The 25,269-nt window shown below is 40.0% G+C and overlaps 1 protein-coding gene across 1 annotated transcript; it reads right to left on the bottom strand.

Moving 5' to 3' along the window:
• Nucleotides 1–4,695: 4,695 nt before the first annotated feature.
• On the bottom strand, nucleotides 4,696–19,250 carry LOC149007384 (katanin p60 ATPase-containing subunit A1-like). Its single transcript, XM_089165005.1, has 7 exons — nucleotides 18,892–19,250; nucleotides 17,953–18,439; nucleotides 16,144–16,341; nucleotides 15,357–15,601; nucleotides 6,434–6,592; nucleotides 6,186–6,273; nucleotides 4,696–5,471 (listed from the first exon to the last, which is right to left on the bottom strand). Exons 1-7 carry the CDS (start codon nucleotides 19,008–19,010, stop codon nucleotides 5,190–5,192), a joined length of 1,578 nt encoding a protein of 525 aa, XP_089021131.1. The 5' UTR covers nucleotides 19,011–19,250; the 3' UTR covers nucleotides 4,696–5,189.
• Between the last annotated feature and the right edge of the window lie 6,019 nt (nucleotides 19,251–25,269).

Here is a 25,269-nt window from a genome sequence, read left to right on the forward strand (position 1 = left end):
TTGATTCATTTGAATAATATTGTTAACATTGATTTAGTCTTGTTCTTGATTATATTGTTGTGAATGTGGGAGGTTGATTTCTCTAACTACTGGATCTTGTGGACTGTACACTCGGGTATGCCAGATAGGGTACCGACTGGGTGGATGTGACAAGAACACTACAAATCAAGGAATTAGCATAATCCAATGGTCTAAATAGAAAGCCCCAAATTAGACTACTAAGTTCAATAGACAAGCATCATGGCATGGATTGAAATCAATTGCATTTGCATTGGAAAGGCATGCATTAGCTAGGGGAACTTATAGGAATTTGATTAGGATCATATGCTAGTGATAAACATATACATAGCACACTATATACTTCAGTTTTAGACAAGAAAGCATGAAGTTAAGAATAAAATCAAGGAATGCATATGTAAGGCTTGAAATGAGAGCATAGCATCAATGGAGGATCATAGGTTAAGCAAGAGTGAGCACTTGGAGTGATGGTTGCAAGGTTGCAGCACCATCTCCTAGGGTCTCAACAGCAAGAAGAGGGATAGAAAAAATAGAAAAGAATAAAATAGAGAGTGAGAGTGATGAATCATACCTTGTAGTTGTTGATGGAGACAAGGAATAATGATTAACAATGATTTTTGGCGGAATCTTCTTCACAAATGCCTAGGAGGTGCTTTGGGAAGCTCTCCCCACGTTCTCAGGAGTGATAATGATTGGAATAGGGCCCAATACACGAGGCTAGTATAAATAGAATAGGGAATATTCCAAAGAATCATTAACTTCGAGTCTGGGAAACTTTGGTCGATGGTCTTTGGTCGATGGCATCGACCAAAGAGGATCGACCAAAACAGAATTCAACAGAAAATCAGAATTAGTTCAGCAACTTCGGACAGGAATTTGGAGGGCTATACAAGGTTAAATTGAATGGGGTTTTCTTTTACAATTAAATCAAGAAGTCTAGTTTCGGGAAATACCTTCAGATTGTGCACAGGAGTCCATTAGGTACTTCAACTAAATCACTCTTCTCCGATGTGCAGATTTTCACTAAACACCGACAATTTACTCAAGTAAGGGGGATCATCGTCAATGTCCATGGGCTCGGACTCCGACTCATAGTTATCAATCAAAAGGGTCCACAAGTCTCTTCTACCACCGCTTCACCACCGCTTCGGGTCTTCGGACCTAAAAACAACAATGGATTCAGGTTAGGGTCAGGGTTAGGATAGGGCTGGATTTTACACTATGCACCTCTCAGCGCCCGATCTCTACTTTGATTACTATCACATCATCATGAGGTGTACATACACCCCTTTCATCCTCTTCATTGAAAGTAATAGAACCTTCTTTGTTCGACCTCTTCCATTTTTGCATCTCTCCAGTCCCAATGAACTTAGACTTAGCCTTCATTTTTCTAAGGGACTCCGATTCAAGTCCTCCAAATATGGTAAGAATAGGAGATTGGCTAGCATCGACCACTTCCTTTGTCTTCCTTGATTTGGGAACCTCAACTCGACGATCTTTGCTTCCTGATCATTCCCTTTTCTCGACAGCTACTCTTGATTTGGTCTGTCACCCTTTGACAAAACTAGAGAGATGCCCTTGAGATATCAATCTCTCAATATCAGCCTTTAGGTGTTTGCACTCATTGGTATAATGCCCGTAATCTTTGTGAAAATGGGAATACTTCTCCATGTTCCACTCTCCTGGCTTGGTTATCATCTTTGGTGGCCACTTCAGAATATCTTGATTTTTGATCTGCATCAAAATTTTCAACCGTGGAGCATTCAACGGTGTATACTCACTTTGATCAGGAGAACGCTGCCTCCATGTCGAACGAGGTTTCCTTGCCCGATCATGATTGGACTGCTTTGGCTTCTGATTTCTTTCAGGAGCCCTCTACTCTTTGTTGGAGGCCTTTGTTTCCCCCTGACGTGCATCAAGGATCTCGATCACTTCTGCCTGCTTTTGACACCTTTGCACCAACTCGGAGTAAGTAGTAGGCATGTCTTGAAGTAATAACTCCAGAAGCCTCCGGTTTGTGAGTCCAGTGAATGGAGCAGTTTTAGCTACCTTCTCATCCAAATTCTCGATCTCCATAGTGACTTTGTTGAATCTCTTCAAGTATTCCCAAATTGACTCGTTCTTCCCTTGCTTGATAGTGAATAACGTTTCCTTTGTCTTCTTGATCTAAATTCCATTTTGGAAACGACTGATAAACTTTCCGGCCAATTCCTCAAAATTGACAATTCTTCTCGAAGGAAGATTTAAGAACCACTTCTGTGCTGCCACATCAAGGAGGAACCGAACACTCTACAAAGAATTTCATCAGAATTACCAGCTACTGCCATAGTCTGCTAGTAGTAGCTGATATGGGCGATGGGATCTCCCGAATCATCGAATGAGGAGAAAGTTTGGAGTAAAAAATTGTGAGGAAATTCGAATCCGGCTATAGCTTCAACAAACGGAGTTTTTCTGATGACCAAATAGATATCATCGGTCATCCTCCCTCAGGAAAGTTGCCCCAACCCTCGATTTATATCAATAAACTCTCGACCAATGTGCACAGATCGTCCACCACCGGTCCGAACGCTTTCTTGCCCTGAATGTCTAGAGGTTGGCAAGTGAATGTGAACTCCTCTGCCTAATCTTGTTCTTGTTCAGTTTGGCTCATTTGCGGCCGATCACGCTGATCATCCCTTCTGGGAAGTTCCCCAGTTCTCAACTCTCTATTCCGCCCTCGGGGATCCCTCTGAAAGTTTTGGCCATAATTTTGGCCTTCGGCTGGTTGTCTATCTCCTTGCTGGGAATGCCCTCACGCCGGAAGTATAAGCATCTCTGCTTCTCCTGCACATCTTCTAGCCTCCTCCTCATCAAGAGCCTGAGGAGCCACCACTTGCTTGATCAACGTACGAAGCATCTTGTTCATCTCTAGAAACTGGAGGTGCATTTGATCTAATTGTTGTTGAAGAGGATTTGGAGGGTTCAAGCGTTCATTACCACCTAATCCTCCATCTTCACGAACCTCTCGAGCATGACTTCCATCAGGAATATCTTCTAGATTATTCCCATCTGAAGGGCGAATGCTCAGCTCTCGTTGAGACGACACAACTACTGCTGCTGATCTGGTAACCATGACTTTCTGAAGCGTTTCCCACAGACGGTGCCAAATGATGCGTCCAAACTCTGCTAAGCCCTTAGATCACTAGTGAATGACCTGCAAAACAACGTCAGACGTGGCCTGACCATGGGGGTCGGGAGACCACCTCTGAAGGCTAAGTCAATTAAGGAACTGATCACAAAGCTCTGGCTAGTTGCACAACGTAAATTTGAATACGAATATTGGGAATACGATCCAGTTACCTTCTTTGTACGTAGGTTGTGGTTTATATAGTTTTTACCTTCTAATCTTGTCCGTTGGATTCATTCAAGCCTTCTCTTGGTAGCCGTCGGATCTTTACGGTTAGACCTCTTTCGTGGAGTAGTGGATAACTTCCCTTATCACATGATCCTTTGCTGAGGGTGTGGTAGTTAACCTGTCTTGCACGATCGTCCACTTCTGTGAGTGTTAATAACCGCCCCTTGGTGGATTATTTATCCCGAGTTTCCTGGGCGCGTGATTGCCTTCTGGATGTGCAAGGTTCTTTCCTTAACATGCTATCCATTAACCCGGTTCATTCGAACCTGAGATCGTCGGGCCGTTCTCGATTGGGTCAAGGATTGAACCTAGGGTGGACCCGGTTCGATCATGATTTTCCCGTATCACACCCGTAGTTATCCTAAACTTAATTTATCCCTTGAGATTCTCAATTTACCAGCCAAACCCTCTATTATAAGCACATCAAGTCTCGATTTTTGTATAACCATTTTCGATATTACCCCACATTCTTAGTCTAAAAATCCTTTTTCTCAAACTTTGTGAGGATGTTCAATTGAGAAAGAAAGAACTCACAAACAATAGAGAAGGATAAATAGATTAATCAAGACTTGGGTTTTTCATGCAAGATTACTCTTTTTTTGTTTTTGAAAAAATTAACTTGTGGATATCAATGTTTAACTATAATTTCCAAACAAGGAGGGTGCCATTAATATATTTTTCACTCAGTAGAAAACTCAAATAGTGACATTAATTTTCAGTAGTATCACCGCCTCAGTTTTCTAATTTATCAATTAGATTCCTATTACTAACAATATTATTTTAGTTAATTTTTATTTATACATTTTCAATATTACCCCCTAATATAAGGAAAGAAGACGAAAGAGAGGAAAACAAAACAATATATATGGTCAATGCAGGATTCCTTGAGTGGTAAGATCCGTACTTTTCAGTGGAGAGGTCGTGGGTTTTACAGTTGTGAATGGCATTTAATTTCCGATATTCAAAAAAGCACCAATACCAAAAAAGAAGAAAAAAAATCTATTCAAGATTAGAATTATAAAGATATAAAAATGGAAAATAAGGAACGGCTACAAACAATAGAGGAAGACATCAACAAGTCGAGCATATAATTTTTCATTCAAGAATATTTTAGTCCTTTTGAAAATTTAAACTTTCTTGCATCAGCACTTAATTTTGATTTCCTAACAACAGGGGTGTTACCAATATATTTTTCCCCTGTAGGAATCTAATTGATAAATAGAATAATTCAAAGAATGGCATTAATTTTAGCTGGTACCTCAAGGGGTTCAGCTGAAAATTTGCCGTAAGTTTATGGCGTCACCCAGGAGATGGTGCAAAGATTTCCCTACGTAGAATGCTAACATGATCATTTAACAATTAAATTGAAATGTTGTTAAGGGTGGAAGACCTACCACTGGCTCAGAGACCCCTCTCGTTTTTATTAGCTAAACCCAGTAAGTGGATAAACTTTTAACATCAGGGCAGATTAAGACACAAGAAGAAAAGCAACTCATCATCCTTACAACAACAAATGATTATCAACAAGAAATATAGCCAAAGATATATGAACATGTGGAAGGGGAAAGCATAGGCCTGCAACCCATTCCAGGTAAGCTAGTGGGCGGCAGACACATGGAAGGGAGCATCAGAGGGCAAGGGGTTCACTAGGAGTGGGGAGAGATAAGGTTCGATAACCTGGCAGCATGCCCAGCCTTTTACCCTAAAACAATCACCAACCATCAAATAGACATTATGGACCCAGGAACAACCAATTCAGCTGAACATTTCCCAAATACTATGCTGATCCAAACTCTGAAAACCACTTTTCATGGCGTTCAATGTCTGCAGCAGAAACACTTCGTTGGACTTTGGCTATAGCTTCTTCAAAATCACACATGGCAACAGGGTCGATCGAGATTTCATCCTTTGACATGTTCTTGATCTCATCACGAGTCTTACCAGCTATCTTACGTCTCATGCCATTCAAAGAAGCATCACGGCATACATTCGTGAGATCATCTCCACTGTATCCATTAGTTCGACGGGCCACTTCATCAATGTTTACATCAGGAGACACCTGGAAGGAGTATAAAGGGTTCGTATAAACATAGTGAAACATTTATCTGTTTGATTAGAAATGCTGATCCAGCAGTTAGTCATGAGGAATGAAGAAGAATACATACAGACACTATGGATTAGCCAAGATAAAGCAGTAATATTCTGAATATAAATTGAAGATATTTCTAATCCTCATCTACTAAGTTAATTGTGCTCGTAGGCTAAAAAATCCCTGTCACAGACATGCATCTCAGCATAAAAATTTACCCAATCCTATACCTGGATCCTCTTTTCCCAACCCCAAAGTAGCCTCTTCTTCTTCTTCTCACTTGGTGAGTGGGAGTATGGAATGCAACATGCAATGGCTGAGGGACGAACCGCTATACAAATTCCAAGATGAAAGTTCTCAAAGAAATATCACAGTTTGAACTGAACCATCTACAACCTTTTGAGTTAATCCAGATTTAAGGAATTAGAAGAACCAGGGACAGTCCTATGATAACCTTAAGAAAAGTGGTGAGAAAGATATGCATGGCTTTAGCCTTTTATCTAGTATAACCTCAAAGAGAGCTGATTGGAATGCAAAGAATCCATGCAGCCGACCCCATTTAGTTGGGACAAGGCTTCTTGTTGTTGTAAGTTGTTGTCATTGTTAAACTAAACCATCTACGACTTTTTATAAAAACAAGACATTCAGAGCATGAGCTAAGTAGTTAGAAAGAGTAATCTTTACCTCAACAGTTTTGAGGTTGATCCTTATAAGCTCCTTCCGACTCTCAAAATCTGGAAGAGGAATATATATTCGCTTTTCCAGCCGCCTCCTGTGTTAATGTAAGGATCAAATCAAAGAAAACACCAACACAGGACAAAATTTGATTTCAACAGAGAAGTCATGCAGCATTAAAACACGTAATAGGAACTAGAAGATTCCATCAGTGATTCAAAGATTTAAATCTTCAAGTGATGGAAATGATGCTCAACCTAAGTGCCTCATCTATATCCCATGGAAAGTTAGTGGCTGCCAAGACCATCACAATTTTGCGAGTACCATCTTCACCAGTGGAGCTGTTATTAACACCATCTACTTGCACTAGAAGTTCAGACTTAACTCTTCTGGATGATTCATGCTCTCCTGAAGCCCTGAAAAAATCAGTGGACTGTTTTGTCATGATTTCCATGATATTTGCCATCAAAATTAGGATATACATCTAAGCATAGATGTCAATGCTGATTCAGATTTAGAAGATAGAAATTCAATGGCAGCCATTGAGAGCACATTCACTCCTGAAGCCCTAAAAAAATCAATGCATATTTCATCATTATAGCCATAAAATTTCACATCAAAATTTAAATGTATATCTATCAAAGATGCCAATATTAATTCAAAAAAGGGAGACTTGGCGAGCCTTACAATAAACATTTTTTACGGGAAAAAAAAAGTGAATATTTACTTCACAGAACTAGGAATCAGAAAGTAAAAGGACATATACATATCACCAATAGACTATTGCATCAGAAAACGTATCACCAACAAGCTAATGCAATAGAAAAGAAATCAGAGCTTCTGAAGTCTCTTGAAAACAGAAGACAGCAAAGCAGCAGAACAGATCTCAGAAATTCAGTAGAGAATGTTAAAATAATAGTAACAAAAAAGAAATCAAGACCAGCTGGTGCTGGGTGGCTCATTCAGCTAAGCCAGGTTGGCAGGTGTTTCTCTGACCACTGGATCTTGCCCATGCTTAAATGGTACTGCGCATTTGGAATTTTGTAATTCATATAAATAAGGTGTTTGAAGTGATACAACTTAAATGGGAATGGAGAAGAGGCTTCACTCAAATTCATAGTCATCTTCTGTCCCCAACAAACTGTTGCCTCCTTCAGACTTATTTATGAGTTTCCAGAAAAGCTTTAAGCGATAGGCTCTGAAGTGCAATGATAAACCAGAATTCAGGACATCCATAAAACACATGACCCAAGATTCTGCTGCAGTTGAAAAGCTAGTTTAAGGGACAAAATATGGAGGAGAATAACTACCCAAAGACTGATAGATCTGACAGTCAGATCTGGAATTATAGACATTGGCAATAAGATTCTAATCTTAAGAGCTTCAGAACAGTAAGCAAAATCAGATTCCTAAAAACCCAACCAGCAATGGACAGATGATCAGAATAGCACTAGGTCTCAATAACATTAACAGAATATCAACCTGAATTGCATTTACTTTCTCTTTTGTTCTTGTAGAGCTGTCAATTTACCGCATTGTCCCTTCTCGTTGTTAAAGAGTCTGGCTCTGACCGGTCTCATTTGATGCCTCTTCATCTTTGTCACCTTTTGGAATTTTTTTGGAATGATCAATCTGTTTCTAGTTTATCCTTATTAGTGTTGTCACTGATCCATGTTCACCTCATTTTTCTTTTTCAATTCGAAATCAGATTTAGAAAACCAGAAATAGGTTAAGAACTTAATCCAATTGATACATATGAAGAGGATTCTTTGAACTCATCGTAAAAGACAAGAGTTTGATTATCAATTTGAATATACAAACCTGGAAAGAAAAAAAATGCACATCCATTGCACTAGGTTACTGCGACTGTGGGAACTAGGGAGGTCAAAACATATGCAGCCTTACCTCTCTTTTCACAAAGAGGCTGTTTTCAGACTCAAACCCATGGCGTATTGGTCATAACGAAGCAACCTTTACCTTTTGCACCAAGAAGAATATGAAAAGAATAGGGAAGAAGGATATGAATCAAGCTACACATTTGATCCTGGACTGGAATCCCAACAACCTGATCTCCCCATCACTTACAGAGACCCATAACCAAAACAGTCTTTCCCTAGGAATAAGCCTAGGGCTGGGTCATATAGGTGTTGGGCCTTTATCCTGTGGTCTATACAGTAGACCACCTTTAAGGGCCTACGTGTTGGGTCGAGCTAAATATGAATTTAGCTTTATTACTTGGTTTAACTTTTACCTTTTCAATATTAAATTGATTGACCAATCAATTAATTTAAGTTAGTATGTGACTAGTACATGAACAATTAAAAAGCAAATGGCTTTTGGAAGACAGAAGGAGCATTCTTAAGTCCAAATGGCATTACTAACCATTCATAATGTCCTTCAGTTGTGGTGAATGTAGTCCATTCAATAGATTCTGGATATATTTTAATTTGATGGAATCCAAATTTGCAGTCAAATTTACTGAATATTTTACAGTCTTGTATATAACTAAGGAGATATGCACACACACACACACACACACATAACTAGATACAGGACATACAAGACTTCCAAAAACGCATGGATAATATATTTCTTAAACATAGAAATTTTGCTATAGCTTACATTGATGACATATTAGCCTACAGTAAAACACCCCAGGAACATATTAGTCATTTTATTTACAAATAATATTTTTCAGAATTTATGAATCATGGAATTGTCATTTCCAAAAAGAAAATGGAAATAGGAAAAACAAATATAAAATTCTTAGGAATGGAATTAGAAGGAACAATAAAATTACAACCTCATATTGCTACAAAATTCTAGAATTTTCAGACAAATTAACAAGTATTACCCAGATAAGATCATTTTTAGAATTAGCAAATCAAGCTAGACCTTTATTCTTAACCTAGGGAAAATATTAGGACCATTATACCAGAAGACTTCCCCTAATGGAGAACATAGGTGGAATAACCAAGATATTAAAATTATTCAAAAAATTAAAGAATTATTTAAAAATATACCACCATTAAGATTACCCACTGACAAAGATTATAGGATTTTAGAAACCGATGGATGTGAAGAAGGATGGGGAGTCGTCCTCAAAATAAAACCATCTGAATATCACCCAAAATCTACAGAACAAATATGTAGATATAATTCAAGAAAAATTTCTGTTAAAATCCTAACATATGTAGAATATGAAGTTGAAGCCTTAATCAAAGGATTAGAATCAATGGAAATATTCCTAACAAATAGACCCTTTACGATAAAAACAGATTGTGAAGCCATAGTAAAAGCATATAAAAATTATAATGAGAGAAAAATTCAACACAGAAGATGGATCATACTTAGAACACATTTTTATAATAGGGGACACCAAATTAAAATCGAACATATAAAAGGCCATGACAATAAAACAGCTGATTTATTATCTGAAATAAACAAAATATTAAAGGACACAAAATGAGTGCACAGGATAGGCTAAGACATCTAAGAAAAATACATAAACTAGAAAATAAAATAAAAGAAAAGGAAGATGAATTAAATTATATAAGAAGAAGAATTGCTGGAATAGCTGATGATGAACCCATATAAACTATCCCAGAAGACCTACTTAAGAGGATTGATAACCAAGCCTTAGTATATAATAAAATATATGAAATATCTAATTTAAAAAGACTCTTATATTATAGACAGAATGAATTAGCTAACTTTGCCGCTTGACAATGCAGCAGGACGAATTCTTAAACACTTCCCTTGGGAGATGGTCAGCCATTTCTCCAGATCAACATTCAGAGTCCCCACCTGTTTCCTCTCCCCTTACACCAAACCAATCACAACCTTCGGGTACAACTAACATACTCACTCCAATGAGGATTTTACCCTCCAGCATCACAGGAAATCCTACTATAAGCAATTCCAATGCCTCATCATCATACGCTCCTGTCACTGGGACTCATAATCAGAACACAAGCTTGTTTGCAGGATCCCCAAGATCACAATCATAGCCAGAGACGATCAAGATTGGCCCCCATATTCTGTTCAAGAATACTCATATGAAGTTTGCCAACCATATTGAATATAAAATCAGTGATGAACAGAAGATTGCCCTCGATAATCTCTAGCAATCTATCAACACAAGCATTGGAAACAAAAAACTTCAGCCTGCTCTAGCCAATGCTCTAAATGCAGTAACTCTATTGTTTGATCAAGTTAGAACAAAAAGAGGAAAATCAAAATTTTACGTGGTCTTTGACGGCAATACAAAAGGCATATTCCTTGATTGGGAAGATGTCATCCAAGTAATACAAGACCACCCAACTCCAAGATTCAAAGGATTCGGCACTCTCGAGGAAGCCACCATGCAGGCCAGAATCATTCTTGGCCCCAACTACTATATTGATCCAAAACTCAGGGCAGCACCGCCATCACAACCTTCCTTCACTCCAATGATCCAAAGAAGATTGTTCTGTGATCATTGCGAAAATATGAAGAAAAGGAATGCATAATACAATGAAGAACTCATCTCCAGAGCAACCAGAATAAATAACCTCAACAAGGAAAATGCTGAAAAGGAGAGAGCTCTTCAGCAAGCCAAAGATCATATGATCAAAATACACCAAGAAAAGTTGGAGCTTCACAAAAAGATCAAAGAACATGAGGAAGCTCTAGACAAAATAAAACAAATACTTCAAAACACAGCTGGAAGCTAAAGAACAGAACCAGCTCTAGAACCATCAGAATTCCTTCAAAGCTTCAAAGAAGGCATCATATGATAAATTCGAAACATGCTACAATCACATACAAGCAATGGTGGGCCCATAAACCCACAAATATAATCACAACCACGCATTATGCCACCTCTAGAAGATGCTGAATTTGAGGTGATCAAAAGAAGGAAAGGGAAAGACAAGGAGAAAAGTCCCCTTGAAATGTAGATTCCTATCATAGGGTGATTCCCTTATCATCTGTCTCACACCCAAATAATGTTAAACTTAAGGATGGTCTTTGTGGACCTTAACAAAACTACAAGGATTTTGGCCCAACCCATAAAGGACCACATGGTTCATAGAACAACCATGTAAAATCTCATAATTGTTATTAACCCTTGATCCAGGCTACAACAGGATCCATGCTAGTACCAAGCATGTAAAATATTGGGTAAATTAGGCTAGACTAGTATAAAACTAGCTAACCCTGAACACGGATTATAAAACATAGTGTTTATCACACTTGAGCATGCTAAGAATAAAAATATGCCAGGCAAAAACCTTGCCTGTAAAATATAGGTTAATCTCCTGAACCAAACCAATGTGAAAAAACAATAGTTTTATACTACGTGGAATGCCACGGGACGGTTCTTAAAGAAATACCAAATCTACGGTCCTCAGTAGATCACACAACTGCATGTGTAGAGGGTGTTGCATGGAATCATCTCCTTAAATAATTGAAATGACACCTCAAATGACAAGAATGAAAATATTATTAAAGGTTAAGGACATTATAGTCCCCTAAAAATTGTTCTTTAGTCCTTTGTCTTTACTTTGCTTGTAAAAATGCCATGTGTACTAAGGCATGGTGTTATCCACTTGCCTATAAATAGCTAGGACTATTGTAAGGGAGGCACCTTACGTGAACTCTTCTTCCACCTTTGCTCTTGTGAAAAAATCTCCCCAAGTGATGGTGCTCTCCTTTTGTACTAAGTGTTCTCTTTGTAACTTCTCTTTGAATTAATAAAGCAAGTCTTCTTAATGGTAAGTGCCTTATTTCTTTCTTCTTAAGTTCTTTTCATCTTTTTGGGAACCCGAAAGGGAACTTAAGCAAGGTAAGGATGCGGGATTAGATGGCCTGTTTTTTCTCTTTTTTTATCTTAATTTCATAGAGGAAGGATTTGAGATGGCATGCCTATAGTCGTGCCTCTACCATCTCCTAGGCCCTTCTATACCTTTTTGCATTGCATGCATGTAGATTAACATGAAGATTAGCATTTGCATATTCTTTGATCTTTATTTAATTACCTTTTTGTAAACATTCACGCACGCCACCAGTCGCGCAAAAAACTGGCCATGTGGGCGGGGTTTCACGTTCCCATGTGATTCCACGTTGAGGGTACCTTTCTATGTGGCATGGTCCACACCATGGTTTTTTCAGTATTGGTATTATTTATTAATATTAGTATTATGGGGTCATTTTTGTCAAGGTAGTTCAGGGTTTTCTTTTCATATCTTGGAGTTAAAAGATTTTATGTTGTTTCCTTTATGTTATTGGGTTATTTTAGGAACTTTTTTTTTTTCCTTTTATGTTGTAACCACCAACAAGGGCACAAGGATGAAAAAAAAAATTAGAAGGAAAAGAACCTCATGACTGCAGCTTCTCTCTCTGGATCTCCTACCTCATCTCGATAAGTGCTTCTTCCACCTCTTTTCTGTTCTTCTGGAACTGAATGTTCCCTCTCCCTTTTCCCCCTCTAGGCTGGCATTCTCCTTGACTGGATTCTTTTTCTCTTCATTTCTTTTTTTTTCCTACCCTTTCTTTCTGCACAGAACCTCACCATGCAGCCTACAATAGTCCTAAACCCTCTCTTTTTTCTTCTTCCTTATTCCCGTGTTGACCACTTACAGCAGAATCGTTTTTCTGCAATCAATTTTTGTTTTTTTCCCCTTCTTCTAAACCTTTGTTCTGTACCCTCTTCTCCTGCCCATCTCACGACAATCCTGCTACCTTTAGTTCTTTACTTTCTTGCTAAACCTATCGACAATCCCGCATACTTATTGTCTCTTCTTGTTTTCTACATCTCCTTCTTCTACTTTGCTGGTTATGCCCTGTTATTAGCCCCTGCTTGGTGATTGGTAGCATGTTAGTTGGGTTGGGATTAGATTTCATACATTGAATGTACTATTTATTCCCTCATTGAATGAAAGATCAATTGTATGACCTACTGCTGTATTTTCTGGTTACTTTGAATGCAATGCCCTATTCCTCCTTGTCTAGTTTTGTGGATTGAATTAATAAATCTAATTTGTTCTTCCCTAAGCCTTTTAAGTTTTATCTTGCATGTTATTTATATTTTTCTTTGCTGAAATTTTAATTCCGTATTGTTTTTTGAGCGTGGATTCAATTGTGTGTTGTGTGAAACCCTCCCCTCATCCCTTAAAGTGCCTTAATTGGTGTAGGATCCTGTTTCTTGTAGAATACCCTAGTTTCTAGGGTTGTCCAACATCACAACTGTTTCTAAGGAGCCCAAACCGACCCTGTTGTACTCCCTACTGTGGACTGTGAAGTAGAGATTCAAGTCAACAATGAAAACAGACAGGCAGAAAGGTTACACTATCGCTGGCTGTTGGTCTAATTCAAAATAGTTACAGGAACCATTTATAGTCCTACAAAATCAAACATGGAGAGATTATTCTATTCCATCCTCCTAATCAGGAATTGAGGTCTGACAAAGCTCCACCCAGAAAGAACAGGTCATACTCTCAAGGTCAGGAATGACAAGACCTTATGACTCACATCTTTATTAGAACTCAAGCATCGGCAACCCATGCAGAGGCTTTAGACCCCTACTCACCTTAACTAAATCACCAGGCCTGCCAAAGACTGGAGGTAGTGATAAATGGAATCCCTGTTTCTAAACTTAGAAGGCTAACAAAATCATGACCCATTCCTCACTAAACCACAAAGCATCAACCAAGGGATAAATTAACTAAGGATTTGGAAAATTCATATTCTGAATCCCAAAGGCGTGCAGGCCCAACAATCAAATCTATTTATCAGATCTGGAAAAGGCAGCAACTTTGTTGTCCTGGGAAATCATATCAACAAAGGGGAGGGGGAACATAAGATGCATCTTAGAATGAACAAGAGAGAAGAAGATAATCAGGTATTGAATACCCATCTTTAAGCCCTGCTCGTTAGTGCTAAAATTCTTTAGAACCACATATTATTGACTTAAATTATCCCACTAATTGATTATTTCATGTATAAGGACCTAAAATTCTTAATGAGTCATAAAAGAACACATAATCAATTACAATATGATCGACCAAATTAATAAACTCAAAACAACATTCTGATTATTGAGTATCCTAGTTAACTCAAAACACTCAATGACTCAACTACTAATCCCTGTACTAACTTTATTTCCACGCCATGAGTTCATGAATTAGGGACATTACAATAGAACCCAAATAAATAAATAAATGCCCAATATATGATATAATTACCCACATGTCAATTCAGCCAATTGGACTGCCACCTACATGATGGTAGATACAGAAATCCTTCACGCACTAACGCAGAGCAAATACTCAACTGACCTAACCCCATGAATGATCTCTCATACATAAGACCAATTCCATCAACAATAAATAAAAGAATAACCAAACAGAATCTTATGAAGCAATCAAACGACAATAGGGGATAAAACAGTACCAAGTTTCATCGATAACGCATTTGAACATGAAACTAGAGGTCGAAGGTGTAAGGGAACAAGGGCAAAGTGGGAAAAAATTGGCTATCACCTTGGAGCTGGGTTTGAGTTGGTTTTGGACTTAAAGTACAATTCTATTTTCTATTTTTAGTATTTTAGTTCTATTCTACTTCTTAAATTGATGTAAGCTGAAGATATAAATAAAGGTAAAGGTATTAGGTGTCTTTACAATTGATACTCAAGCTCCACAAAGTACATTGTGAGCAGGATTCTCTCTTTTTCCCTTCAATCTCAGTTTCTTCTCCTCTCTATGGGTGCTGGTACAGATCTTGGGATTGTTTACAAAAGGCAAATTTTCTTTTTTTCCCCTTTATTGAGGTTGCTTTACCATGTACACCAATACCTTCAACCATCCTAGGTTTGTGGTGGATTCCACTTTGAATCCAACAATTTCATTTTCACCGTCCAAACATGGTTGCAAAGGTGTTGCCTAGGCAGTGCTTAGGCGACCAGGTGCTTTAATCGACCTTCACACTTGGTTGCCAAGGCAGGTGGCTTGGACACCTTGCTTGCCTAGTTGGTGTAGCCTTATATTTTTAGCACTATCCAATGCCTTAGTTCACCTAGGCACCCTGATAATCACGCAATTCAACTATGCCTTGGTTGCATGCCTAGCCAAACTTTTGCCTAGTACGATAATAATACTGACAACAAACATAGTAGCAATAGTAATGATAATGTAAACTTACCCCCTAGAATTGCAAAGAGAATCAATTTCATCTATGAAAATTGTACTTGGAGCATAAGCTCTAGCAAGATCGAACAAGCACCGAACCATGCGTTCACTCTCACCACGCCACTTTGAAGCTAAGGTAGCAGAAGAAACATTGAAAAACGTTGTTCCACACTCTGTAGCAACTGCCTTGGCCAAAAGAGTCTTCCCAGTACCAGGGGGGCCAAACATAAGAACACCTTTCCATGGTCTCCTGATTCCCTGCGATTAAAGGCAGTAGATGTCAGCATGGCCATCATACATATAAACAAATATATTAGAATGTCTGAGTGACACCTCTATAGGTGAATTTAGAACTTCTTTTTGGTTGCCCCTCGCATTATTCCCACAAGTTTTTCAGTCAAGGGACATGTTTCAAGCACATGGGAAAATGAAAGGATTTTATCCCTCAGGTAAGTGGAATCTGAAGATTTCATACCGACAGACTCAAATCTTCCTCACCCATTGCATAATTTGTTGCAGTTTCAAAATCCTATAACATTCTTCCGCTCTCCCATAACACAGTCAAAGTTTAGAGGCTCAACAGGCTCAGGTTACCCAACAATATGCACTGGCACACACTATAGATCCCATTATTATTCAAAACTAATATGTTCAATTTAACCACCCAATATCCTTGAGAGTTGATAATACATTATTCACCAAGCACACCGTGTTTCTCCAACTCACTGGTATTTAATAAATAGGAAAACCAGTGCGGCATCACTGGATAATCTCCAGAGGCTTCCAAAGAATGTGCATACCTGGAAATACTCAGGCATCCACAAGGGAAGGACAACAGCTTCTTCCAATAGTCTTTTGGCTTCACTCAGCCCAGCAACATCATCCCATCTAACTCCAGGGCTTGTCTCCAACACATCCCTTTCCAACATTTCAGCCAAGTCTGGATCAGGCCCTTCATATTGTCCTCTTCTTGATTTCCCATCTTCAGTGTCTCCGTTCTGACAAAATGACAATTGAACATACAAATCAGTACCTAGAAAACAGATATTCAGGATCGCATTATCATTTAATACAATTGGAAAACTATCAGCGACAGAAAGGCAACCTTGAGTACTACTTTACAAACATTAATATGTAGGGAACTAATTCAGTAGTACTACTAACACTACCACAATAAGAGCAGAGAGGACATTATATATTCCCAAATCACAGTCACAAGCAATTACGGCATGTGCTTGAAAACATGTAAAATAACCATTACTCATAGTGGAACTTGTCAGTCTAACAACCTTGGCCAGTTCAGCAGCCAAGAAGATATAATGCAGTATTGCCCAAATAAAAGTACTCTTCCACTTCACACGTCTTGCTTTAGTTTGATAAGTAATGATTTTATGAAGACAGTATATAGACAAGAAAAAGCTATCATACAAAGATCCGGCATACCCCTAAATTCTTAGAAAATTTATCATGGATGATTCTTTAGTGTCCAATTTAATACCCAAAGTCTGAAGTTTTATATTCTTATTCTCTTCATGGAAGCCAAGATATATATCACGGGCACAACCTAAATGAGATGCTAAACCTACCATTTGGTTGCAATGGTAGTTGTCACAAGAACGAGTCATCCGATGGAGGGTGTTAGGGGGGGGGGGGGGGAGGAGAAAATTAAGGCAATGCCTTGACAACAATGGTTGCAACTCAGATTTGATTTCCAACAGCATTCCACTGAGTCACTGACAACCATGAAACTTTCCTCCCTACAACAACATCAATGAAAATCCTAGTCCAAGGACTTTCTACTCTAATTCCCCAGTATGCCAAAGAGATTTATTCCAACACTTGGCATTTTTTGTTCCTCATATACTTTCATCATGTTGTCCCTCAAAACAAGGCTTGGATCACTACCCCTATAAAATAGTTCAGTTTCCCTAAACTGCCTGAGCGGATAAAAGTACTAAACAACCAAGCCAGGGTTGAAATACTTGCAGGTCTAAAACAATTTCATTTGGTTTTCTCAATGGGTAGCTTTAGAAATGTATTTTGTCTAAGCATTGTGAATCAAATATTCATCTACTTTCCCAGCACCTGAATTTTTGACAATAGATGTCCTTATGGTAGTTAATTTAAAAACATATTAATCAGGAAGTAAATATATACGACAAAATTATATTATCCTTAAGTTGACACCCATATGGTACAATAACAAAATTATATATTTTCGAACTTGGAATAACAATGGGACATCTGAGTAGTTACAACCAGAATCAGCAACATGGCAAGAAAAAAGGAACTGACATGTTGAGATAAGTGACTGATAGAACAATACTCATCAACTCGATGCCAGTTACCAACATTTAGCACAAAAGCAAATTGTGCATCATCAACACCTGGTAGCAGACATTACTTTTAAGTCCAACAGGACGACTCAAATGTTTTCTGAAATGACTGTACATTCCAGGCTGTAGGACATCTTGGATGAAAAAGAAAAAGAACTCAACAAGCCACATTTTGCAACCAACAAAGATCAGATGCTGAAGACTTATGCCTGTACAATGATCTGACACCCCAAACACAAATAATTGAAGATAAAACCTCGGCAATAGACTTACTGCTGACTCTGTCTTGTTGGAGTTGGACTTGCTAGATGCATTGCCTTTTCTCCCAGGTCCAGAAGCACTTGAAGCTCTGACTCCTGAACCAGCTTTGCTTGAAGAACTAGTCTTTGATCCACGATTACTTGTACCTGCTTTTGTGGAAGCACCGCGAGCCCAAGCACCATCTTGTGGAGACTTCCTCATACCCACTTGGCCAGCCCTGGTAGACCTTCTGCCTGTTGGGTCTCTGCTCGGAGGTCTCCAAACATCAGGATCATCCATCGGAGCACCTGAAGAAGTAGGGTATTCGTCTAACGGTTGAAAAACAAATGACGAGTTAGTATTAATAGGAGGTGAGGAAGAGCGTATGTTGCCCGGAACCTCTTTGAAGGCCCTTCTCTCGGCATCCAACAGTTTAACTACATCTATTTCCTCACACAGACTTTTCTTCACATTCATCCATTTCGCTCGGATTAAAGGGTCATCAAGCGTGCTCATGTGTCTGCAAAGAGTAGAAAAGGAAAGCCATGAACTTGCCCCTCACTAACAGTCATATAGTTACAGCCTAATTGGAGGAAGTTAGCTTTCACCACTCGTAATAGTAAATCAAATTCAAATTCACACACGAACAAACCACATGAAACACGATCTTTCGAAATCCTCACTAATTAAAAATCTGTAAATGGAAATGTCCACACATAGGCCAACATTGAGATCATAAAACAAAATCTTCTTTTAAAAGGTATAACTTTTCTTCTCGAGGCCAATTCCTTTTTTTCTGTTGAGGGAGGGGTTGTGGAAGAGGAGAAGTTCTTCGGATTCACAAATCAGAAGTAGAAAAGAAAAGAAAAACCCAACATTTTCTTCAACAAGGAGCAAAGCAGAAATTCGAAAAACAATGTAAAAAACACAAGCTAGGGATTATAACACAAACGAAATAGGTAAACGAAGTACCTGTTGATCTGAGCAATGGCGCCATCGAAGAATATGATCGCGGTGTCATAAAGGCCTTCCAGGGCGTATTCCTTGGCCAATTTGACATGCTCCTGCAATCCTGCAAGAGTTCCCACCATCCTCAAAATTTAGGGATTCAAGAAAGCTGTGAAGATCGCACTCCAGGATTCCGAACGTTGAAATGAGTTGAGTAAAGGAAGCTCTTCAAAGTTCTCCGCTTTTCACCTTTTTCTTTTCTTCCAGGCTGTTTACCGGTTCAAAACTTGAATTAAAATCGCAGATGCAAATTTTGTTGTGAAGTAAAGCTTCTCTCTCCCTCTACCTCTCGGCAGTTGAGATGAGATGAGGCAGACGTTTCAACGCGCGACAAGGAAGTCAGGCAGAAGAGTAAATTTGAAGTACCAAATTACCCTTGAAATTTCTAGAAACAACATTATTTTGCTATTTGACTCGAGTGTAAGGCCTCAGAGCTGAAGGGTATTTCGTATGTAATAAAGACTTTGATAATGTTTTTTTTTTAATTTTAAATAATGTAAGTTATGTCAACGTCTAACAAATCATGACGATGACACGTCTGATCTAATCAAAGGAGTGTAAACGAACGCTGTGCAAATTATTATTTGAAAAAAAGTGAAAAAAAGAATGTTTCCGCAAATTATTTTTAGAATAGAATAATTTAAAGCTAACAAACAGTTCTCTTTTGTATCTTTGGTAGAAGCGAACTTAAATATTTACAAGAAGTGCTAATACAACCTTTAACCAAAAAAAAAAAAAAAGAGTAAAATACTACAACTAGCATCTACCTTACATTCATGCATAAACCAATCAAGGGTTGGTTAATAGTTGATATGGAGAGTTTATGATCGACCCGGGGTTCATACTGGTCCGACCCTCGACCCCGGTCGAGACGGAGAAAACCGAATCGCTCCCGAGCGAACCGGATCCGGAAGATGGCTTGTCAAGAAGAAAGATTATTCGGCCGCAAGCGTGCCCTAATCTTACTTATGGATTAGGGTAATCACCCTGATGACAGAGACTCAAACTAACGGCTGCGGATAATCATCATCAAAGGGATAACTATCGCATAACCTAACGGTTATCTCAGGAGTCCTCTACTAGCCCAAACTAGTAGAAGTCTATCGCTCAACGGATCTTATTGATAAAGATCTAACGACTACTCGAAGAAGGCTCGAGTGCATCCAACGAAGGAGATTCGAAGGTACACTCTATATAAACCTCACTACTATACAAGGTGAGGGACGGATCAATCGATCAAGGAGAATACTATCACGAGACTCGGGGTTCGGATACATACCGATAGACCTAAACTATCGCGTCCCGCTATCTAGATCACCTTTCCCGTTTCTTCATTCATTAGCTCGTGCTTCTAGCTGAGCCGTTTGTGATTAAGTTCATCAATCGACTTAGCCTTTGGAGGTGGACTCCCGACCCCAACGGTCGGGCCACATCTGACGCTTTCGTTTTGCAGAACATCACGTGGAGATCCAAGGGCTGAGCAGATTTTGGACGCATCATTTGGCGCCGTCTGTGGGAAAGACTTGAAAAAGCCATGGTGACTAGATCAGAGCCCGCAGCAGCCGCTGCACAACGCAATTCGGTGTTCGGATACACGGGGTGAATAATCCGGATATTCCCCGGGAAAGCCAAAATCCTATCGAAGTGGATAAAGGCCAGGGGAGGACGTAATCTTCCTCCCCGATACAATCCAAGATCAATTGGATCGGGTAAAGATTCAACTCTTGGAGGTGAGCCAAGCACTCCGCTTGCTCACCAGACGAGTGGTTTTACCGCAAGAACCTGATCAACACGACTCAGGGAGACGTGCATTGCCACGTGACCAAAGAATGGCGGAAGACCGGAATGTTGATCAGAATTTCCGTGAAGGAGACCGAGGACTTCGGAGGATTGATGATCAACCAAGGCGAGGCGATCGGTTCGATAGACCGCAAGAGAGTACAACCGATTCAAATACAAGGTTGGATACTGGGGTAAGAACTCACTCACCCATCGTCGAAGAACCGTTCGTGATGATCGAGCAGTTCGTGACGAGAGAAACGTTCGTGAAGGACGGGCTGTTCGTGATGATCGAGTAGCACGTGATGATCGTGTTAATCGAGGTCGTGATCGTATTGCTGAAGATCACCCGACCCAGATTGGTCAAGAATTGGCCAACTTCAATGAGAAGTTAGGGCAATTGGCTAAGAGAAGAATAACTGAGGATATTTACTCAGTCATTCGGAAGACTCCTTTTGCTGAGCCAATTGCGGGATATCGGTTTCCCCATAACTTCCGTTTGCCTACCTTCTCAACATTCGATGGCTCCGGAGATCCAACAGCTCACATCGGCTATTACCAATGAGACCATGGCGGTTTCGTGTAATTTCGATGAAATTTTATGTAGGGTTTTCGGATCATCTCTAACTAGAGCGGCACAAAAGTGGTTTTCTAACCTCCCCTCGGGAAGGATCGTAAACTTTGACGAATTGGCACGCCAATGCATAGGACGATTCCAAAGTGGGATACAGGTCAAGAAAACGGAAGAAACCTTGTTTACTGTCAAACAGGGAAAGAGCGAATCGATCAGAGAGTTTCTGAAAAGATTCAACAAGGTGACGATGGAGATAGAAAACTTGGATGAACAGTAGCTTGAACCGCTCTATTCACAGGACTCACAAATCGGAAACTCCTGGAGTTATTACTACGGGATATACCCACGACTTATGCTGAGTTGGTACAGAGATGCCAGAAAGGTGCTGAAGTCATGGAGATTCTAGATGCGCGCCAAGGAGATAATAAAGTCTCCAATAAGGAACAAAAGGCTCCTGAGCAGGAGCAGAAGCCAAAGAAGAATGTTCGTGATCGGGTTGGAAGATCCCAACCTTGGCGCCAAAGATCCCCCGGAAGAAGTGAGTACACTCCATTGAATGCTCCTCGGGCCGATATTTTGAATATCCTCAAAAGAAAAAATATTTTGAAGTGGCTGCCTAAAATTCTTTTGAAACCCGGAGAGCAGCAGGATCGGGAAAAGTATTGCCGATTCCACAAGGACTATGGTCATTACACTAATGATTGTCGTCATCTGAAGGCAGATATTGAGAGATTGATATCTCAGGGACATCTGTCCAGTTTTGTTAGCAGGAGAAGGGAGGAGCCACGCGGGCCACGTGCGGCTGCCCCTAAAAGGAATCGTTCGGTCAGTTCAGAACGATCGAGGGAGGCCCCGAAGTCCAAAAAAGGCAAGGAGGTGATTGAAGCTGCTACTCGGTCACCGATCCTTACCATCTTCGGGGGTCCAGAGCCCGAATCATTCCGGAGTTTAAAAACCAAATTCAAATTTGTTGGAGCTGGAGAGGCGCAGAAGCGGAAGAAGCTGAATGGTGAATATTCTATCACCTTTAGCGAGGAAGACGAGAGAGATGTTTGTTTACCTCATGATGATGCTATAGTCATCAAGGTAGAGATTGCACGGCGGGAAGTGCATAGAGTATTGATTGATACAGGGTCCGCAGCTGACTTAATTTCTTACGAAGTGTATCAAAAATTGAAGGTGGATCAAGACTTGATGAAACCTTCATCAACACACCTATATGGCTTTGCAGGGGTCATCTGCGCGAGAGCGGAAGGATCGGTTCGGTTGGATCTTTCCATTGGAAGTTTTCCCAAAGAAACAACTGTCCGAATTAATTTTCTGGTGGTTCGAGAACTACCAGCCTATAATATGATTCTCGGGCGACCATCTTTATCCAAAATAGGTGCTATTGTTTCGACAAAGCATCTGAAGATAAAATTCCCGACCGATATGGGAATCGGTCAAGTCTCCTCCGACCGGAAGATCTCTCGGCAGTGTTATGTTGCCTATTTAAAAGACAAGGAGGGTCCGAAGAAGGTTATTGCCCTCCCCATAGAAGTTCGAGATGATTGGGAAGAGACAGAGATGCAAAGGCCCGAACCAGTGGAGAAAGCTGGAGCAAATCCAGCTGTGTACCGAGGATGCGAAAAAGATTACTTATGTCGGGTCTGAACAACTGGAAGAGTTTAAAGATGAATTAAAGTTATTTCTTCAACAGAATAAGGATTTATTCGCATGGTCTGCTGAGGACATGCCTGGGATCGATCGGGCCATTGCAGAGCACAAACTCGGATAGACCCTAAGGTGAAACCCGGTGATACGGAAAAGAAGAAATTTCTCTATTGAAAAGTATGAAGCCGTTCGGAACGAAGTTGAAAAACTTAAGAATTCTGGTTTCATAGAACCAATCGAGTGCCCAACTTGGTTGGCCAACGTGGTGATGGTGAAAAAGGCGAATGGGAAGTGGAGGATGTGTACGAGACTACACGGATCTAAACAAAGCTTGCCCAAAAGATTGCTACCCGTTGCCTCGGATTGACCTCTTGATAGATGCTATCTGCAGGTATGAAACTTTAAGTTTCATGGATGCCTACTCGAGGTATAATCGGATCCTTATGAATAAGGAGGATGAGAAGTATACGGCTTTTATGACTGATCGTGAAAGCTATTATTACAAGGTCATGCCTTTTGGCCTCGAAGAATGCGGAGAGCAACATATCGGAGGGCCGTCAACAAGATTTTCAAAGAGCTGATAGGAAAGAACGTTGAAGCATATGTTGACGACATGCTTGGTGAAAAGCTTTACAAAAGCAAATCACATTGCAGATTTGATCGAGGTTTTTCAAGATCGAGGAAACATCAAATGAAGTTGAACCCCGAAAAATGTGCCTTTGGAGTCTCCTCGGGCAAATTCTTGGGTTTCATGATATCACAGAGGGGAATTGAGGCAAATCCTGCCAAAATACAAGCTCGATTGATATGGAGGCTCCCAAAACCGTTCGGGATGTACAATGTTTGACAGGGAGAGTTGTTGCCTTAAATCGATTTATCTCCAAGTCTGGAGAGAAATGTTTGCCTTTCTTCAAGGCACTTAAAGACCCGAAGGGCGGTAAGGAAGTAAAGTGGATTGAAGAGTGCCGAGAAAGCTTTTGAGGAATTAAAAGAAGCACTTGGACAACCACCGATCTTGTCCGGGCCGGGAAAGGGGGAAATATTACAGCTATATCTAGCGACATCCCTTTCCGTCGGTCCAAGACTTGTTCGGGAGAAAGATAAGAAACAAGTGGCCGATTTACTATGTAAGCCACGTGTTGCTTGGATGCGGAGACGAGATATTCGCAGATTGAGAAGCGGTGCTCAGCTCTCATGATGGCCGCCGGGAGGCTAAGGCCATATTTTCCAGGCTCATCCAATTGAGGTATTTACAACTTTTCCTCTTAGTAAAGTTCTTAACAAACCTGATTTGTCTGGAAGGATGGTATCCTGGTCGGTTGAGCTAAGTGAGTTCCAAGTGAGCTTTAAGCCCAGGACTGCAATCAAGGCTCAGGCATTAGCCGACTTTGTAGTAGAAACTACTGCACCCAGTGGAACCCACCATTGAGGATCCCATTATACCAACCACTTGGGAGGTATATGTCGATGGTTCGAGTAATAAAGATGGAGCAGGGAAGGAATTTTATTAAAAAGTCCAGCAGGATTTATTATTCGATATGCTTTGAGATTCGCATTTGATGCAAGTAATAACGAAGCGGAGTATGAGGCCCTAATAGCAGGACTTCGGTTGTCAAAGGCATTAGCTATTGCAGATGTTACTATTTATAGTGACTCTCGACTTATGGTCAACCAAGTCCAGGGGGAGTATGGCATTAAAGAACCACGCTTGCAAAAATATCGGGAGATAGTGCGGGCATTTCGGAACCAATTCCGGAATTTGAAGATATCTCGATTTCGAGGAATGAAAATTCAGATGGCAGATGAGCTATCCCAACTAGCCAATGCCAAGGAAAAGAATCTAGACCCTTCGGTCTACATTGAAGAGGTAACTTTTCCAAGTTATCATGAGAAAGAAATTTCTTATATTGAAGCAAAACGTTGCTTGGATGGATCCAATAATTGAATATCTAAGAGATGACAAGTTACCCGAGGATCCAAGAGAAGCAAGGTTGATCAAGATTCGATCAGCTAGATTTATCATTCGGAATGGGAGACTATATAAAAGATCTTATGCTGGACCCCTTATGAGATGTATAGGCCCCGAAGGAGCAAACTCAGCTTTGGCCGAGGTTCATGAAGGAATTTGTGGTGCTCACATGGGTGGCAGAGCCCCGGCCCACAAAATTCTAAGACCGGGGTTATATTGGCCTAAGATCCAAGAGGCTCGCTATGGACTACATTCGTCGATGTAGTAACTGTCCAAATTCATGCTACAGTATCGAAGCACCCGGCGGAAATTATGACTTCAATTCTAAATCCTATTCCCTTTGCAATGTGGGGAATTGATATCATGG

Source organism: Hakea prostrata, chromosome 8, assembly GCF_041222555.1.
Source record: "Hakea prostrata isolate BN-2017 chromosome 8, UWA_Hpros_2, whole genome shotgun sequence".
NCBI classification, from domain to species: Eukaryota; Viridiplantae; Streptophyta; class Magnoliopsida; order Proteales; family Proteaceae; genus Hakea; species Hakea prostrata.

Excerpts from the sequence above, each read along its gene's own strand:
- LOC149007384 (XM_089165005.1), bottom strand. The coding sequence starts at position 19,010 with ATGGTGGGAACTCTTGCAGGATTGCAGGAGCATGTCAAATTGGCCAAG. Across the intron at positions 18,440-18,891 it reads GCCATTGCTCAGATCAACAG|ACACATGAGCACGCTTGATG; the intron begins GTACTTCGTTTA and ends TACTCTTTGCAG. Across the intron at positions 16,342-17,952 it reads CCAACAAGACAGAGTCAGCA|AACGGAGACACTGAAGATGG; the intron begins GTAAGTCTATTG and ends TCATTTTGTCAG.